The 19,160-nt window shown below is 57.7% G+C and overlaps 1 protein-coding gene across 2 annotated transcripts in view; it reads right to left on the bottom strand.

Annotated features, from left to right (window-relative positions):
• CPNE5 (copine 5) overlaps nucleotides 1-19,160 on the bottom strand; it is an 88,076-nt gene that overhangs the window by 17,046 nt on the left and 51,870 nt on the right. For both annotated transcript variants that reach the window (XM_080663774.1, XM_080663775.1), the window contains 4 exons: nucleotides 17,468-17,571; nucleotides 13,096-13,200; nucleotides 3,973-4,014; nucleotides 2,099-2,174 (listed from right to left, as the gene is read on the bottom strand). In XM_080663774.1, the coding sequence (XP_080519900.1) occupies nucleotides 2,099-2,174; nucleotides 3,973-4,014; nucleotides 13,096-13,200; nucleotides 17,468-17,571 (327 nt within the window). The remainder of the gene's footprint in view (nucleotides 1-2,098; nucleotides 2,175-3,972; nucleotides 4,015-13,095; nucleotides 13,201-17,467; nucleotides 17,572-19,160) is intronic.

Genomic DNA, 19,160 nt, shown 5'->3' with positions numbered 1-19,160 from the left:
GCCCCCAGGTGCACAGATTGCAATTCACTGCGGCAGGACACTGTGGCGGGGAGCTCGGACTTCGCCTCATAGGTCCGGCCCTGTAGCATGTCGGCTGGGGTGAACCAGGCTGAGGTGGTGTGTGGGACTCACAGCCAGGTTTGAAGCGGGCAGTGATGTGGTCAGGTGACCGTGTTGGAGGAGCACTCAGGTTACTGAGTGGACGGAAGGAGGCGGGAAGGCCGTTAGGGGGCTGTTGCAAAACCTACTCAGGGGAGATGACAGTGGGGTGGATGGGAATGACGGGATCAAATGTCAGAATATTCCGTTAGTTAGAAATAGGGGGCAGCCATGGATGGCGAGGGGCCACAGTTGTCAAGGTGGCTCCCAGGTGCTTTGGCCCCCATGGTGGCAGCGCAGGCTGGCCAGGGGAGGGAGGGCTGCGGGGAGACTGTGGCCGGATGCGTTCAGTTTGGGAAGGCCAAGTCTTTGGAGTGGCCTATAGACATCTGGACGTGCAAGTCGGACCTGGTCACGCTAGGGCCCCAGACTACGGTCCCTCCCGAAGAAGCCTGTGCTGTCTCAGGATTGTGAGCAAGGCCTCCCAGTGACACCCTGCAGTGCAAGGACCCTCCATGGCCACAAGAGTGCATTTCTTTCTGCCTGACGGCATTTCAACATGAAGACAGCGCCCTGCTTCCCAGAGCGCAGTTCCTCTGGGCGATTACAAGGGAGCAGGGATCCACAACCAAGAAAACAAGTCCTCCAACCTTCCTGCTAACTGGGAGACGGTACCTCTTCTGGTCTGTCAAGCTCCCTTAGAAGCCAGATTCCAATCGATCTGTCCTCTTCCCTTCCCTTCCCTAAAAATCTCCTTAAAGGAGGCCAGAGAAAGATGGAGCCTGCTTCTCTGCCTGGGTGGGAGATGGACAAAGACAGCCCTTCCCTTTGTGCAGAAAACAAAGCATTTACTGTGAAGAATTCACAGAAATCCCCCCCACCCCTCCCCACACACACTCCATCTTCACAATGGCCTTGTTCAACTGAAGTCAATGTGTGGATGTCTAAGAAGCACCTACCATGTGCCCAGCAGTGGCCAGACGACTGTGAAGAGAGACAGCCAAGAGGGCTATCACCTGCCCTTGGGGGGCTTCGGTGTAGTTGGAACACAAGACCTGCCCACTCAGAACAGAGATGCAGGGTGAGAGGGGAGGATGGAGGGCTCAGATTCAGTGACGGGAGTCAAAGCCAGCTCTTCAGCCTCACCAGCCAAGGGCTGCTAACGTGAGGCGAGAGGCCACTCGTGGGATGGCTGTGAGCTGTCTATCTCCTGGCACACAGGATGCTGGGAGACAGCACTGACGTCATGCTCACTTGGGCCAGGCCTTGTTCTGGCAGCTTATTTAATTCTCCGTGGCCTTGCAGAGCGCTTCAGGAACCTGGCCAAGCTCACAGGGCCAGTATGAGGCAGAGGCAGGCTATGAGCTCAAGCAGCAACGTGGATGGGAAGCCAGCACTGGAGCAGGAACTGAGCTAAATTGGAAGGTGGGAGGGCACCCCAGAGGGAGAGCACACACTAGCAAAGGTTCAGCCGCAGACACTGCCCTTTAGGGCAAACACTATTTTCTCCAGAGAGATGGGTGCCTCGCCCAAGGCTCTCCCGGCCCTGACATGGGCCTCCTGACTCCTGCTCCTCTGAGGCTCTCCCTCCAGAAAAGGCCTGGACCTGCCCTCATCGAAGGTAGAGGGCCATCTTGACCTCAGAACCTCGGGTCTCAGGCCTGGAACCTTCTGATACTGTCCCCCACCTTCTGCTTCACCCCCACTTCTATCTCCCACCTTGTTGGAAGTACTCGTTTTGGGGGGCACTCTAGCTCAGTGATTTGAAGTCAGATCAGCTTAGGCTGTTGCCCCTTGATTCCGCCATTTACTGAAATGTGTCTTGGGGCAAGTCCCCTAACTCTGCTGAGACTCAGTCTCCTTCACTGTACGATGAGACAATAACACCCACCCCACAGGAGAACCCGCAAAAGCCCCGCCCTGCACACGCTCCCTGTGGCCTCGATGGCTGGGAGCTATGTAGCATCCAGCACACCCAGACTTTGGGTGTCTGCCTCACCTCGTAGATGTTGAATTGGCTCTGCCCACGGGCCAGCTCCCGGTAGCTGGTGGTGAACTCCCCGATGAAGTCATGGCTGCAAAGAAAGGCTCTGCTGAGACCTGTGCCCACCCCACCTCTCACGTGGCCCCTGGCTCCCAATCCTGCCCAGGCCTCTTCTCCAGGGCGCATGCCAGCTGGGAGGCTGGGTCCCTGGGAGTAGTCCAGTGTTACCCATGGAGCAAACACCCAATGGTCAAGGAGCAAAGGGCAGGACCCCAGAGAACGGGACCCATTTCTACTTGGATTCCTGTGAGAACGAACCAGCAACAAAAGGTATTTGGGTGACAAGTAGGGAATTTTGAATATGAAGTGAATATTAGAAGGTATTCAAGACTTACTGTTCCAAGTGTCAGGTGTGATAATGGCATTCATAGTTATGTAGGAAATGCCCTCATTTTTTAGACATTCCCAATGAGATATTTAGAGATAAAAATGCCATGATGTCTATAATTTAAATTACATCAACAAAACACAAATAAAGCAAATATGGCAACGTGTAACACTTGTTAGATTCAGGTGATAGGCTTAAAAGTGTTCATTAAGCTCTTCTCTCGTTTTCTGTACATTTGTCATTTCTCCAGTAACACTTGCTGAAAAGACATTTAGCCCTGTGTCCATGGAGGCCCTGGCGGTGTTTTCTGCAACGTCTGCACCTTTGGGGGCCCTGTGTGTGTGTTTATATTAAGTGCAGCAAAACCTCGTACAAAGCAGAACTGCCACCTCCGCTGTGGCTGGCTGCCTTTGACCTTCACGTGCCGGCCTGGGGTGCCTGCTGGAGAGTGATGCTGGGGAGGTGCCCTGCCCCGCCTTGAGCCCACACCGTGTTTTTACTACAGATTTACAGCTCTCCCCATGCAGACTGTGAACTCCTTGGTGGTGGGGACCAATTGCATATGGTGGCTGTCCCCCACTTTCTCAGTAAGAGAGAAGTAGGGAGAACTCCAGGGTAAGATGAGATAAATCATGGGTGCAAATTGGAAGCCGACTGGCCTGTGATGTGGTTAAAGAGGACAGGCGTGGGGCCAAGGGAGCTCCCCGGGCAGTAGACACTGGCTGGCTCTACAGGAAGGTCTCTGGGGAAGCTAAGCTCCTGGGAAGGGGCTTGGGCCTAACTTAGGGCTGCGTTTGCACAGCCCTGTGCCACATCCCTGTCCACACCAGACTTGAGAGGACCAGCGGAGATACAGGGTGTAAAGCCCCTCTCTGCCCCCTGGTACTGTCGGAGAATGCAGGGGCCAAAAGGTCAGGAGGGGGGTACCTGGATTTGGCTCAACAGACAAGTAGGAGCCGGTGAGGGTTCTGGACAAAAGCCTTCTTGTCCTATGAATTCCCAGTGACTCTGCTTCTTGGGGACATTTAGAAGGGGAGGGACCCGCCCTCCCACTGGCCAGGCTCCGCCCTACGCAGGAACCACCTCAACGCTCAAGTCCCTCCCTGTGCGGCCAACTTCCCTTCCCGTTGCCTGAGCTCCCCTTCCACGCCTCTATCCCCCGCAAGGCTGAGCTCAGAGAGGATGAGTCCCGAGTGCTCGGGCATCACTACTCTCTACACCTCACAACAGGCATGTTTCAGAAAACCCCAAGTCCTCCCACTGTGGGGAGGGGTTAGGCATGGCCATTCGGCAGCTGTCTGAGGAAAGAGGCCTCTCATTGCCTTTGCACCGAGCCCCGCAGGACTGAGGTCCTCTGGTGCCGGTGGAGCCGGGCAGGGACCATCACGGGGCAGTGGGTGGCCCACAGGAAAGCCCAGGCCCCTCAGTCCCATGTGAGGGCGGGCCCATCCTCCCCTATGGCTGCCCCATCCTTGTCCCCGTTGCCCTTCTGCCTGCTTACCTGCCATCTCGGTCCCAGTCGTACACCTCCACCTTGATGGTCCTGTGGGACAAAGGGTCCGTGGTGGGATGGGCTTGAGCCAACATCCACGTCACCAGAGGATGGGGCCCTTCTCACACCCGGGCCAGAGAGGATGTTGGGACATCCACCAGGAGGCGGGGACCTCCTCACACCCGGGCCAGAGAGAATGTGGGGACATCCACCAGTAGAGGGGCCCTTCTCACACTCCGGGTTAGAGAGGATGCTGGGACATCCACCAGTAGACGGGGCCCTTCTCACACCCCGGGCCAGAGAGGATGCTGGGACATCCACCAGAAGGCGGGGACCTCCTCACACCCCGGGCCAGAAAGAATGCTGGGACATCCACCAGAAGGCAGGGTCCTCTTCACACCCCGGGCCAGAGAGGATGCTGGGACATCCACCAGAAGGCGGGGACCTCCTCACACTCCGGGTTAGAGAGGATGCTGGGACATCCACCAGTAGAGGGGCCCTTCTCACACCCCGGGCCAGAGAGGATGCTGGGACATCCACCAGAAGGCAGGGACCTCCTCACACCCCGGGCCAGAGAGGATGCTGGGACATCCACCAGAAGGCAGGGTCCTCTTCACACCCCGGGCCAGAGAGGATGCTGGGACATCCACCAGAAGGCAGGGACCTCCTCACACCCCGGGCCAGAGAGATGCGGGGACATCCACCAGAAGGCGGGGACCTCCTCACACCCCGGGCCAGAGAGGATGCGGGGACATCCACCAGAAAGCAGGGTCCTCTTCACACCCCGGGCCAGAGAGGATGCTGGGACATCCACCAGAAGGCAGGGTCCTCCTCACACTCCGGGCCAGAGAGGATGCGGGGACATCCACCAGAAGGCGGGGACCTCCTCACACCCCGGGCCAGAGAGGATGCTGGGACATCCACCAGTAGAGGGGCCCTTCTCACACCCCGGGCCAGAGAGGATGCTGGGACATCCACCAGAAGGCAGGGTCCTCCTCACACCCCGGGCCAGAGAGGATGCTGGGACATCCACCAGAAGGCAGGGTCCTCTTCACACCCCGGGCCAGAGAGGATGCTGGGACATCCACCAGAAGGCAGGGTCCTCTTCACACCCCGGGCCAGAGAGGATGCTGGGACATCCACCAGAAGGCAGGGTCCTCTTCACACCCCGGGCCAGAGAGGATGCTGGGACATCCACCAGAAGGCAGGGTCCTCTTCACACCCCGGGCCAGAGAGATGCTGGGACATCCACCAGAAGGCAGGGTCCTCTTCACACCCCGGGCCAGAGAGGATGCTGGGACATCCACCAGAAGGCAGGGTCCTCCTCACACTCCGGGTTAGAGAGGATGCTGGGACATCCACCAGAAGGCAGGGTCCTCCTCACACCCCGGGCCAGAGAGATGCGGGGACATCCACCAGAAGGCAGGGTCCTCCTCACACTCCGGGTTAGAGAGGATGCTGGGACATCCACCAGTAGAGGGGCCCTTCTCACACCCTGGGCCAGAGAGGATGCTGGGACATCCACCAGAAGGCAGGGTCCTCCTCACACCCCGGGCCAGAGAGGATGCTGGGACATCCACCAGAAGGCAGGGTCCTCTTCACACCCCGGGCCAGAGAGGATGCTGGGACATCCACCAGAAGGCGGGGACCTCCTCACACCCCGGGCCAGAGAGGATGCTGGGACATCCACCAGAAGGCAGGGTCCTCTTCACACCCCGGGCCAGAGAGGATGCTGGGACATCCACCAGAAGGCAGGGTCCTCTTCACACCCCGGGCCAGAGAGATGCGGGGACATCCACCAGAAGGCGGGGACCTCCTCACACCCCGGGCCAGAGAGGATGCTGGGACATCCACCAGAAGGCAGGGTCCTCTTCACACCCCGGGCCAGAGAGATGCGGGGACATCCACCAGAAGGCGGGGTCCTCTTCACACCCCGGGCCAGAGAGATGCGGGGACATCCACCAGAAGGCAGGGTCCTCTTCACACCCCGGGCCAGAGAGGATGCTGGGACATCCACCAGAAGGCAGGGTCCTCTTCACACCCCGGGCCCTCAGTGAGAGGCAGCAGCCCAAGACATAAAGGAACTATCTTAAGGCCTTTTAGCAAAAGTCTTAGGGACGGACGCAGCCCTAGAGCTGTGCAGGAACTTTCCCGAATTTCAGGGAGGATATGGAAAACAGCCTCAGTCTTCAGTTCACCCTGCCTTCTGCTTGCCCACCCCAGATGGGGCACAAGTCCCAGCATGAAACCACACAATGAATTTATCAGGGGTGGGGCCATCGTAGTGGGGGTGTGCTGCTCCCAGATCTCAGGCCTAAGCAGGGTGAGCTCGCCTGGGAGGGGTAGAGACAGCAGGGCTCGGGTCCGCGGGGCCGAGTGGTGGGAGGCAGCCCTGCGTGCCAGGGATAGGCCAGGGCCCCGCTCGGGATGGTCTGCTGAGCTGTTCCGTGCCACGACTGGCTCCTGAGTGAGGGTGTAATTATGGTCACATTCTCGCCCGGCTGCTTTAATTAGTTTGTTTTGACTTCTGTGCATGGGGCTGGGCTCCGGGAGCCCATTTTATTTTTAGCCTGTTTCCATGGCAACAGGTTAGCGGACCAGAGGCAGAGGAGGGAGGTGGAAGGCTGCAGGTTAACCCTTGGTGCCAGTGGTCCTCCAGGGATGCCCAGGGATGGGGGAGCTGCCGGGTCCCACTGCAGGGTCAGGGTCTGGAGAGGTCTTCAGCCTTCAGTTCTAAGTGGGGCATGCAGAGGCGGCTGCCTGGCCTGTTTTCCATTAGCATCTCATCATCTCGCCACCCATGGCTGTGGCCCATCTCCTCGGGTCTCTGAGGACTCGGCCTCGGGCTCCGGAAGCCCAGAAGGAGGCGCTGTCTGCCTTCAGATAAGCCTCCGTGGGTGTGCTGGGGCAGGCTGCGGATTCCCTGCTCAGGGCTGAAACTGCGTGGGAATGAAGGAAGGCCCGTAGGTTGTACATCAATTGGGTTTCTGTTACTAAGATGCAAAATGAGGAAGGGGGGCATAGAAGCCCACCATTTAAAGGAACCCTGTAAATTCTTGTGAGAAGCAAAAAGCAATGTCTCTCTGAGGTGAATTATGGTGGAAAGAAAGAAAGAAAAAAAAAAACCAAGCCCCTGAAGGTGGGGAAAAAAAACAAGCAGGGAAGAATGGGAAGAGCTGGGGTGTGGACTTGGGTGTAGGCTGCTAGCGGGGGGGCGGGGGGGCGGTGAGAGGGGGGGCACGGGGCTGTCACTTAACCTCTGTGAGCCACAAGCCAGCGCTTTAAAGTAGGGATAATCATGTTCTTACAGAATAGCTGCAAAGACAGGTTGGTAAAACCTGCCTGGCACATAGTGGGCTCCATAAAAATGCCCCTTCTCTCCACTGGAGCCTTCGGCCACACACGAGTCATTTTCACATGAAATTTACTTAGATCAGGGACACCCAAACGGGGTACCTGACCCTCACCTTCTGGTTCCTGGGATGACAAAGCTGGAAGGGACCTTGTGGCACCCTCGCCTGCCTGCCTGATAGATCACCAGGAGCTTTTCAGACACACAGACCCCAGGCCCCGTTCTCAGCAGCTCTGGGCAGGGCACCGTGAGGGTCTGAGCTAGGACCCTGTCCCAGTTTCCCAGTCCTTCCCCAGAGCCCTCCAGCTCTGCGGGGGGCAGGGGAGCTCAGGGACCCCAGGGAAGAGTGCCTCTCCTTGGACCACTAACACCAGCCTCTCAGGGACGGGATCAGTGACAGCCACGTGCTCAGAAGCTGTAGGAGGACCCCAGTCACGGCCACTGCGTGGACACCCACATATCACTGGGGAGATTTTTTAATAATCGCAGCGCCAGTGGGCCTGACTTAATTAGTCTAGATTAGACTCAGGCACGGGTAGCTTGAGAAGTCCCCTGGCTGATGCTAATGTTCAGCCAGAGCCCCTGACCTCCCTGGTTTCAACCTGGATTGCACACTGGGTGCCCAAGAGCTTTAGCAACTCTATGCTGAAGCCTCAGATGCCCATGCCTCCCCACAGAGACTCAGAATCAAAGGGTCTGGGTGCACCTGGCAGGGGACTTGCTTAAAGCTCCTCTGGGGATTTGGACTTGCAGCTGAGGTGAAGACATTGAGTGTGAGATTCCTATGCAATCGAGGCTCCAGGGACAGCGCATGCAGCCCAGGGTCTGATTATCTGGGAGGCTGCAAACTCCAGGCGTGGGGGAGAAGGAGGTGAGAAGAACGCTGCCCAGGGACAGGGAAGGCAGGCACAAGCCGGACACAGCTGTGACTACTCTGCTGACAGCTGGGCGTCCAAGTCACCTCACATGCCCCCTGAGGGCTGCAGCCTTGGCTCCCAACCCCTTAGCTCAGGTCCAACAAAGGCTCGTGTTGGACCAACTGTGACTTCTGGGGACAGCACCCAAGAGAAGGGGTCCTGGGTGTGGGACAAGGAAATGGGCCTCTGCTGCCCACACATGAACATCTGATTTAGCAAAAAGGCTCCGGACACAGAGCCCTGGTCTGAGAGATGGAGCAGGTGGACAGGGAGGACTGCAGCTCTGGTGGCAACCCCAGCTCTCCAGCTAAGAGCTGGTGGCCCTGTGCAACTGGCTTAGCCTCTGTGAAATGGTATCATCACAGCCACTCGGAGTTGCTGGGAGAAATCAGCTACATCCTCCTCGCGGCAGCATCAGACCCTGTGGTTCTGTTCTGTCTGCAACCCCCCAGCCTTTTTCCCAGGCTCCTGTCTCCCAAACAGTTCCCACTCACACGAAGCTGCCAGCTCCACCAGGCCAGGTCCGCTGCTGCACCTCAGCCTCGGGACCAGCGCCTCGCACACACGAGGTGATGTAAGTGGTCTGATTAAACACCATACCTGCCGTCTGAGAACTTTATCACCTGGTGAGGTGGGCCCTCCTTCCTCAGAACCACAGGGGAGGCCCGAGTGTGCGGCTTTTTCCATGGCACGCAGCTGGTCAGCAGCAGCGCCAGGCCCGGAGCCAGTGTCCTGTGGGTCCCGGACGCCTGGGGCCGGAGTGCCAGAGCTGGGCATGTGTGAGCCTCAGCAGGACAGGGGGTGAGGGACACGGCAGAGACGCCCAGCTTCCCCCAGCTCACCCAGCAGCTCTAGCTGTCATCTCCCAGGAGCCACACAGACCTGCCTCCTAATGAGCCTCTCCGGCTCCAGGGTGTACATCCTGCTGCTGCTACAAGGCCCTGGGCTGACAGGCCCTGAGGGTTTTGCCCTAAACTGACAATCAGGCCGACACTCAGAGAGGCTTCAGGGCAGACGAGGGAGCGGCGTGCCCACGGGGCAGGCAGCGAGACGGGATGGCAGGGGATGGCGGGGTGCAACCCCGGGCTGCAGGCAGAGCCTTCCCGCCTCTGTCCGAGGTCAGCCTCTGCAGGTGTGAGCGGGGTGATGACACACTCCTAACGGAGGTCACCCGCTGGCCTGGCCCCTCCCGGCACTCAGCGGGCGGTGGGTTCAAAGGAGAAGCAGCTGGTTCTTCAGGGGGCAGACGGAAGTGTGAGGCTTCCAAGATGTGAGCACCCCCACCTCCCCCTCTGCCCTCTCCAGGTGAGGACCCAGCACCCTGACACCCTCTTAAAATCCACTCATTCAAATCAAGGTGTGAGTGAACGACAGCAGCCAACCAGGGGAGTCTGGTTTAATGAGGACAAACGCTCAAGTCACAGAATATTCTAGGAGAGAGGAGGGGGCTCTGGGAAGGCAGGGAAGCGCTTCCTGTCATCACCCACTTCACCCACTGGAGGCTGGACTGGCCCTGACCCTCACGCCACTGCCTCTGCCGCCAGCCCTGCTCAGCTGGGACATTTGAGTTTGGCCTCGTGTGGACTGGAGACAAACAGAGGGGGGGCCCAAACCCCAGGGCCAGCCAGAGGTAACCCTGGAAAGGAGAAATGTCCCTTCTTCTTGCCCTGCCAAGTTCCATAATCTCCGGTCCTCCCCTTCCCCGTCTGTGAAAGGGGGGTCACCAGTACCCACTTTCCAGGGTTACTGTGAAATTTAACTCACAAATTAGATAATGTATTGCAACCAATGAGGACACAATCTGGTCCATATCCTAAAGACTCCATAACAATATTAACTGTCTCCCCACCCTCCCATCACTCCAAGGAAACGGCCCCTTCTCCAGGATCCTCGGTCCTCACCCTCCGGGCGCTCTTCTCACCACAGTCGCTGGCACTTGTCTGAACCCCCCTCTCAGCTCCCTGGCCACAGCCGCCCTCCTGCTGGTCCCTCCTGTGCCTCTGACCACATCCTCTTCTTTCTCCTGCTCCTGACCTGCGGCGGCCCTGCCCCCAGGGCTTTGAGCACTGAGCCCAGCCAGCCCCTCCAGTGGACTCCCAGACCTTGGTTCCCTCTCAGCAGAGCACGCCGAGCCACGCAGCCACGACTCTGCTCCCTGCCACACTTCCCATCTGTCCGTGATACTGGCGTCCCTCCTCCAAGCTCCAAACCCCAATGACCTCCTGCCTCTTTCGGTCCCATCCCTAGGCAGGTGTCTTCTTCCACCTCCAGGCCCAGAGCAGACTGCTCCGCGCCCTGAGCACGGCTCCCACAGGGCCCCTCCAAAGTCACACTCACACCCGTTTGGCTACACAGTGTTGTGGTTAAGAACACAGACCGAGAGCCAGCCTCAGTTTCCTTACCTGTAAAGTGGGGATAGCATTAATCCCTTTTGCAGAGGATTAAATGAACTCACATACACAAATTACCACGTAAGTGCTACAGGGGCCTTTGCTGTTATTATTATTACCCGTCTGTCTCCTGCCCTGGCCCGGGAGCAACCTAAGAGGGAGGCGTGGGTCTGGCAGCTCTGCGCCCACGGCCCCCAGCACGGTGCTCTGTGCCTGGCTGGATTCGCCCGAATGCGTCTGCGAGGCTTTGAAGAGGTTCCCCCACCCTGAGAGGGCCTCCCAGACCCTGCGTGTCCCAGTGGCTGTTGGGTACACGGGTTACCCTAGGGCTCAGCCCAGCAGCCTGCTCACTTTCGCCCAGCAGCGTGACATGCCTGGCCCCTCCATTAATACTGCTGTCAATCATGTCTCGGACAACCTATTCCGGGCTGTGGAGCAGGGCTCCAGCTGCCCGCCACCCTGGGGGCAGAGTCTGGGGCTCAGCCAGGGAGGGAGATGGGAGCCTGCCTGCTTTCCCCATGACCAGCACCCCCCACCCTGCACCCTCACCTCCTCCAAAGGCTGGATGGAGCGCCCAGGCCGCTGAGCCTCCTCACCATCCCGACAAGCTGGGTTCTGAGACCCTGGGAGTCCCTTCATAGGGATGCAGAAGTTGTGGGGGGGTCAACTGGATCCTCAAAACCTCTGGGCAGTGGGCTAAGGACCATAATTCCTTCCACCCCATGAGACTTAAATTGGCATGCTCTCCCATTCTCCAACCTTGAATTTACCTTCGCTTCCCCTCCATCTCTCCATCTCAACCATTTTTCCCCTGCCCCCACCATGACCTTGCACCTTCTCTGAGCCTCCTGTAGACCCCATGCTCCAACCACTGTCCTCCCATCCCCCCATTCCAGGAGCCCAGGACCTGCCCAGACTCCTAATGGGTTTGTGTGGCTCGAAGGCCTACTTTGTCTCCAATCTCATTTTGCACAATTACTTCATTGACTGATATACTCATGTGCACATCTGAGCTCCCTGTGGTCAGACTATAAGCTCCCTGAAGATGGAGATGAGGCTACATCCCTTTGAATGCTGCACAGCTGGAGGCACGATAAGCACATAGTAGGTGCTCATGACTACCTGTTGGAATAGATGGTGGCTTTTCTGTCCCAACCAAGAAGCAGGAAAAGGTGCCACCTCACCTCCTGGATCAGCAGCCTAACCTGGAAGGAGACGGGGTTCCTGGAGGCCCCTCTCACCCACCACACAAAGCCAGTCAGTGTAGCCACTGTGAGCAGGGTACCAGCGAGCCCATGCTAATGCCACCAGCCAGGACCCCCGTGTTCCTATCCAAGTGGCCAGCAGAGGCCCAGGCCCGTGAACCCCTGCCAGCTCGCCACCAGCTTCAGCAATCACCAGGAAACCAGGCTGGGTTCTCATGACCTTCACACAGACCAGCACCACCTTTCGGTCCCCGGCACTTAGCACAGTTTGTAATTATAGGTTTCCTTGTGTGATTATTGGATAATGTCTGCCTCCCCCTTTGGATGTAAACTCCATGAGCCTGGGTGACGGGTGAAGACTGTGTTTGTTCCCTGCTGACTGCCCAGCCTCCAATGCAGGGCCCGGCACCTGATGGGGGTCAGTAAACACTGGAGGACTAAATGCTGAATTTGGTATTTGACGCACACCAAAGCCTTCCTGTGTAGGCTGTGTCACGTGAGCCTCAAAGCAGCCCTATAAGGTAAGTAGATGTTTAAATACCCATTTTACAGATAAGGAAACTGAGGCTCAGAAAAGTCAAAGTTTAAGAAAGAAGAAGAAGAAGAAAAAAGAAAGGTCAAAGTTTGCCCAGACTGACAGTCCATTTTAGTCACAGAGCCGATTAGAAACCAGGTGTATCCACACTCAGCAATCTGCACGCATGGGATGATGATGATGATGATGGTAGCTAACATGTGATAGCAGTAGGCTTTGTTGCATCAGAAAGTTCCATGAGCTCTGTGTCCCATCCCTCACCCCCACTCACAGCAACTTGGCTGGCAGAGAGTATCTCGGGATCCTGACTCCCCAGAATCCACCTGCCAAGAGCTGGGGCTAGGGGGACCAGGCCTCCTCTGCATGTCTAGAGCCCTGTCTGGGCCCCACCTGCCCCTCCAGTGGGAACAATGAAAAGACAGGGGAGCTTCAGGCCAGGTCACCCCAACACCCATTGGGCTTCCCTGGAATCCCAGGCACCTCCCATCCCCCCAGCCTGGGGTAGTTCCCACCAGTGGGGACCCCTGACATGAGAAAAGACTTGGGGTGCAGGGAGGGCTGTGAGGAGATGAAGACACTGCCCCAGGGAGGAGAGTGGAGGTGGCGAGACTCAGGAGTCCCTCCCTGTGCAGGGCCATCTCCAGGGGTCTCTGCTCACATAGAGGGACCACCCGCATCAGCGTGAATCAGGCCTCCCACACCTGGGACGGGGAGGGACATTTTCCCAGCTCACCGATCATAGTCCCCGTTGCAGAGGGCTCTCACAGGAATGGAGAAAGTTTGCCACACTGGATTTAGGGTGTTCTTCATGACCTCGGTCTTGTGGCAGATGGTGAACCTGGCAAAGAAGAGAGGGAAGGTGTCAGATCCCAACCCAAGGAAGGTAGACTCCAGGTCCACTGAGAGACCAGCTGGTTAAGCTCTGCAGTTGCCAGCCAGTGAGGACCTGGCTTTGTGAAGTGATGAGCTGACCGTCAGCAGCAGCATCCAGGTAGAAGCTAGATGGCCGTGTCCTGGTGCTGCAGCAGAGAGGGCTCCTGTGGGGATGCGGGCTCTGGCTGTGCTCTCTGTGTGACCTTGAGTATGCCCTTTCCTCTCTGGGCCTCTGTTTCCAGGGAGGTGGCCACTATCAGACGTTCTTCAACTAAGATCCACGGAAGGATCTGCGCATGGGCTTTAGGGTCTGTGAACCCTGAAACTGTCAGTGAAGTCGGGGTCTGGGCTTTGCATGCTTGCTGTTTTCCTGCCCCCCGCCCCAATTTCCATGTTCATGGCTCACCTCCTCGCTTCCTTCAGGTCTTTACTCAAACGTCACCTCCTTGACACGAGTACCTGCCATGAGCACCGTATCTAAAATGTACACCCCCTGGCCCCTGACTCTGACACCCAGGCCCCATCCACGCTGTTTTTCCATTCCACCTGTCACCATTTGACATTCGACACCGTCTAATTGTCTGCTTATTCACTTTAAGGCCTGTCCCTAAAATGTACACTCGGTAAGAGCAAGGGTTTTGTCTTCTTTGACCACTGGTACAGCTCTAGTGCCTGCAAGCATTGCCTGGCAGTGGTAAATGTTCACTAAGTATTATTTGGAATTAATGAATGAATAAATGTGTTTCCTAGAGGAGAATTTCCATCGCTTTTGCTGGCCTACAAGCCAGAGGATGAAAGCCCTGGCTGAGATGACCTCTAAGACCCTTTCAGCTCTGAATCCATGAGCTTGCTTTGCGAACTAGAAATGCAGGATTGGCTTATCCCATCTGGGTCCCAAAGCAGTGTCCCTGCCCACTCCCCACACACGCCTGCTGGCCCCATCATGGAAGCCTGCCCTGCCACGGGGGGGTGAGGGGAGGAGCAGGGGTGGGGGGGCAGCCGAGAGCCAGTGGAGCTGGGCCAGGGGCGGCCCCCAGAGACTTCCCAGCATTCGTCCCAGCTACCTCCTGGCTGGAGAGGTATCTCAGGAAGGTGCCTGGGCCCCACCCGTGCCCACACAGCCTGTGCCATTTCTTCTCTGGCAATTTTCAAGTCAAAATGTCATTTCTGTCACCAAGGCTCAGCGTTTCTCTTCTCCGCTCCTCTCGCCCACCCACTGGAGTGTAGAGATACACGTGGGAGACCTCCCCACACACCCAGAGCTGCTGATGACGACAGGAATGGCACAGAGCAAGGAGGGGCCACAGCTGCCATGGCTGGGGCAGCAGGAAGAGGAGGCTGGGGGGGGGGGGGGAGGGAGGGGCAGGGGCATAATGGGCGTGAAGGGAGGGAGGTTTGCTGTGCAGAAGCCCTGACTGCACTAACCTGCGTGGACCTTCCAGAACTCCCATCCTTTGGAACCACTGCCGCCTGTCGCCTCCCTTGCAGCCAAACTTCCAGGCCGGGTTCTGAGCTGTCAGCCTGATTCCCTCCCAGATTGTTTTTCTTGAGCCCCATGCAGTCTGGTTTCTGCTTCAGACTCCTGCCTGAATCCCCTACCCCCACCACATCCACAGGCCCCTCAACACCCTGCGGTCCCTGCAGTCATGTCGCCACTCAATTCATTTTGACACACGCTCAGTGGGTGGTGTGGGAGAGCGCTAACCAACGGAGCAGCCGTCCCAGGGCCACTATCACCGGCTGTGCAGCCCCAGGCAGACCACTCTCCCTCTCAGGGCTCCCCTCTCATTGTAACATGGGACCTAACAGGAGCTGCTGGGCCCTGTTTTAATCACACGTGTTAACTTATCAATCCTCACAGCAACCCTGTGTGCTGCTCGGATCCGCCCGTGGACATACCGAGTTAGAGCCGCACTGCCCAGCATGGCAGCCACAGCACAGCTGACCACTTGCATTCACATGAACTAAAATGAAGTGAAATGTAAAACTCCGTTCTGCCACTGCATCAGCCCAATTTCAAGTGCTCGACGCTCCATGTGCCTGATGGCGACCATGCTGGACAGCAAGATACAGAACTCGTCCTTCTCCCAGGGAGTCCCAGTGGGTTAGACTTGCCTGAAGTCACACAGCTGACCACAGGCAACGCCAGGCCAGTGAAGGCAGCCTGGCGGGGGGCCCATTCTCCTGGCCACATTCTTGCTCCCAGATGAGTGATGGGATGAGTAAGATGGCAGGTACAGGGCCAGGAGCACAGGGCACTCGGTGAATGCCTCCTTCCAAGTCCCTCCTGGGGTGGCAGGTGTGACATCTCACTCCCCGGGCCCCTCACTGACCTTCCGCCCATCCTCCTAACTGGGGGTGTCTCCCAAGCCTTCCACTCTCTCCTCCTCAAACCAGGGGGACCACCCTGCTCTCACCAGCTCAGCATCTTTGCAGATGGCTGCAGACTAGCCCACATCTCAGGGGCCTCTGGGAGGGTTTCTCCAGCTGCCCTGGGTGTCCCTGGGGACACATCCAGTCCTGCTTCAGCTGAAACTCACCCCCAATAAGCTGCCATGGCCTCCCACATATGACCAGCTGCCACCTTCAGCCCTTGCACTCCCCGCAGCTCACTGCCAGGGAGGGGCTGTGACTTCAGGCCCCACCCAGTTTGCTGACAGGTGCCCGCGCTGTCCTTTTGCCCCGTCCTCCCGCCCCCGCCTCCCGGCACTTCCACAGCACAGCTTGCCATGTGCTCAGCACCTGTTCACACACGTGTCAGTCACGAGTCTCTTCCTCTTCCCCGCCCTCCCCATCCATCCTACACATCTGCTCGGCTGGAACCATCTTTGGAAAACACTCTGCAACACACCCCTTTCCTGCTCCCAAACCCAAATCCCTCCCTCCTCCTGCTCAGCCGCCCCGCCTCTGAGACAGCCCAGTGTGACGGGGCCTTGCCTCTCTACAGGGGACCTGGGTGGACATGCCTGTGGCCCTAAAACACCACTCAGCCTTTTCCTCCCTCCGTCAAGTCAAGTCAAAGTCAACAGAATTATTTAAAGAAATTCTACTGGGAGTCCTCTGGTGAAACAAAGAGTCCTTTTGTTATGCAAATGACACACCTAATTTCCCTTGTTTTGTACGTTCAGATTTAAAAATCCATTTTCCCTTGAACTGCAACACACCTCCTCCCTGCCACTTCCCTGCCCCCCAACACACACACACACACATACACACACAGGCATGCACACACACACGCATGCACACACACACGCACACACGGGCACACCAAGCATTTCAGAATCAAAGAGAACTTGGCGAGGCCTTTCTGCCTCTGCTCCGGGCACGTGCTCTGCACACGCCTCTCCTTTGGCCTGTGCTTCCCGGTGCCTCCCCGTGGACCCATTTTCTTCCTCTTCTTCAAACCCCGCTTTCCTGCCCTGCTCCAGCAGCGCTTTTCTAATTAACCTTCCTGGCCCATCGCTTCCTGGTTCCACAGAACACCAGCCTAAGTGGCCTCAGCCTCCCAGCCCTGTGCTGCTTAAAGGGACCGCGGAGACCACCTAATCCAACTGGTTTCTTTTACTGATGCGAAAACAGGCCCAGAGAGGGGCATGGCTTGCCTGGGGTTAGTTACACAGCGGGTGGGTGGGGAGGCCCTGGGCCCCCAGAGCGCCCACCTAGAATCTGTCCCTCTGTGTGCGTAGCTGACCTACATTTGCCAACGTGTATATGTGTGTTTCTGTCATATTGTGGTGGCTTCTAGATCAGGGACAGGAGAGGAAGTGGGGCTTCAAAGACATGTGGTTTTGAATGAAGCCTACGGTGAGGTGTGGGGCTGGGTGGGGAGAGGGCCCAGATGTGCCTGCCATCTGGGGGTGCAGCAGTGGGGGAGACATGGCAGTGGGGTGTTCAGAGGGCTGTGGGTAGAGAACTGGGCTTGGGTATATGGACTGATTGGTGTGCAAGAAGGAAGGGACTATCAGAGAAGACCCTTATTCTCGCCCTCGCCCTGCTTTTATCCACCCCCCCACCTCCCACACATCTACCACACGCCGCTGCTGAGGCCCCCAGAGGAGCACAGCTGTCTTGGAGGCTGCCCCCAGCCCCACCAGCCCATCCACGTGGCCAAGCACCCCTGGAGCCCTGACCTCCATCCTCTCTAGAGCAGGAGCGCAGCAGCACAGGGAGGAGGTGGACCCAAGCCCGCCCGCCCGACCCCAGAAAGGGGTGCCGTGTTGCTGGACACTCACGTTCCATCCTCGTTGCTTCTGTAGAACACCAGGAACGGGTCGGACTTCCCAAAGAAATCTTTCTTGTCCAGCTTGTTGGCACAGAACTGCATTGTGGCAACATCCTGAGGGGAGGGGAGCAGAGGTGTGAGGAGGAGAAGGCTGGAGGCGCCCCAATCCCTGTGGGAATGTAGCCCAGGCCCTAGAAGCAGGAGGACCCCAGGCACCAGCTTTTAGAAGGGGCAACATCTTACATTGCCCAGCACTGACTAAGGGCCAGGCCTTGGGCTAACACTTCGAGGGTCTCATTTCACCTCCAAACGATCCACCGACCCACCGTCAGGTCTAGCAGAGAGAGCAGTCTGCCCTGAAGCAGGTGGATTCTGGGGCGAGCTGCCCGGGGTGAATCCTGGCTCTGCCACTCTAGCTGGGAGACCTCAGGCAAGGGAGGTCTCTCTGGGAGCCTCAGTTTCCCCTCTCATATGGGCCGATCATAGGACACACCCCAAAGGGCCGTTGTGAGGACTGATGAGGTGAAGGGTGTGAAGTGCTCAGCAGAGAGCAGGCAGTCACGCCCACACAGCCAATGTTAGCACACGATCTCACTATTTCATTGAGTGGCTTTGAGAAGTGAGATGACTAACCCAAGGCCACTCTGAATTGGGCCTGCCACCCCCAACGCCCATGCTCTGTCCAGGCTTCGCTCCCTCACACATCTGTGTGGCTCCTAGAAGACACATAAGCTTAGGCATCACTTTCATACCCACAAACTCACGAGGGGCACCCAACTCACTCTAAGGCAGATGCAGCCTGAGGCCCAGAGCAGGGAGGACCCCCCAAGTCCACCAGGCAGAGCCCTGGGTTTCTGACTCCCGTGGCCAGGTCACGTCCCCGTCAGACCCAACATTCAGCCCAAGTACAAAGACAGAACTCAGGCCCTGGTTGGCCTGCAGGACCCTCCCCTCCATGGTGACCAGCCCCTTAGCTCACTGTGGCCGGCAGGGCACTGGGCAAAGATGCCACCGACCTCCTCCCCACCCATCCCCATGTGGCCTCTCCAACCTAATCACCTGTCCAGTGGCCAGAGCTGGGGTGCTATCCTATACCTGGGCCCTGGCCTGCCCTCAAGGGCGGGGCCTGTAGGGAAGCCACCCTGCTTTCTCACGCTGCCCCCTCCTCTGAGAGAAAAGGAGGCCCCGTCCTGGAAATCAGTGTCCTACAGCCTGAGAGGACCACACTGGCGGCAGAGGTGAAGGTGCAGCTTTCACAGCTGTAAGGATATGGTCACGGCTGGGCTGGGGACGGAATAAAGGTAGGAACATGGTCACTGCAGCCAGGCTGCCCGCTTCAGCTCCATCCCTTAGCGGCTGTGTGACCTACGGCAAGTTACCCTCTCTGTGCTCTGTTTCATCTATAAAATGGGGGTACTGGTGGTCCTACCTCATATGCTTGTTGTTAATGTGAGTACAGCGCTGAGAACAGTGTATGGCGCATGCTAAGTGCTATGTGACTGCAAGCGATTCTGATTATCTGAACACTTCTCCCCTCCCCGCAATACAGTGTGTGTGTGTGTGTGTGTGTGTGTGTGTGTGTGTGTGTGTGTATGGCCTCTGTCCCTGCCCCACCTCCATTCCCACCACCTCACACGCTTTCCTTCCAGGACATCTGACAACAGCAAACACAGAGCATTCCTCCATTCACTCACTCATTTGCT

This window comes from Plecotus auritus (genome assembly GCF_963455305.1).
Source record: "Plecotus auritus genome assembly, chromosome: 4".
Classification (NCBI taxonomy): Eukaryota; Metazoa; Chordata; class Mammalia; order Chiroptera; family Vespertilionidae; genus Plecotus; species Plecotus auritus.
Note: the sequence above shows the minus strand (reverse complement) of the source record. Positions and strands in the feature narration are given on the sequence as shown.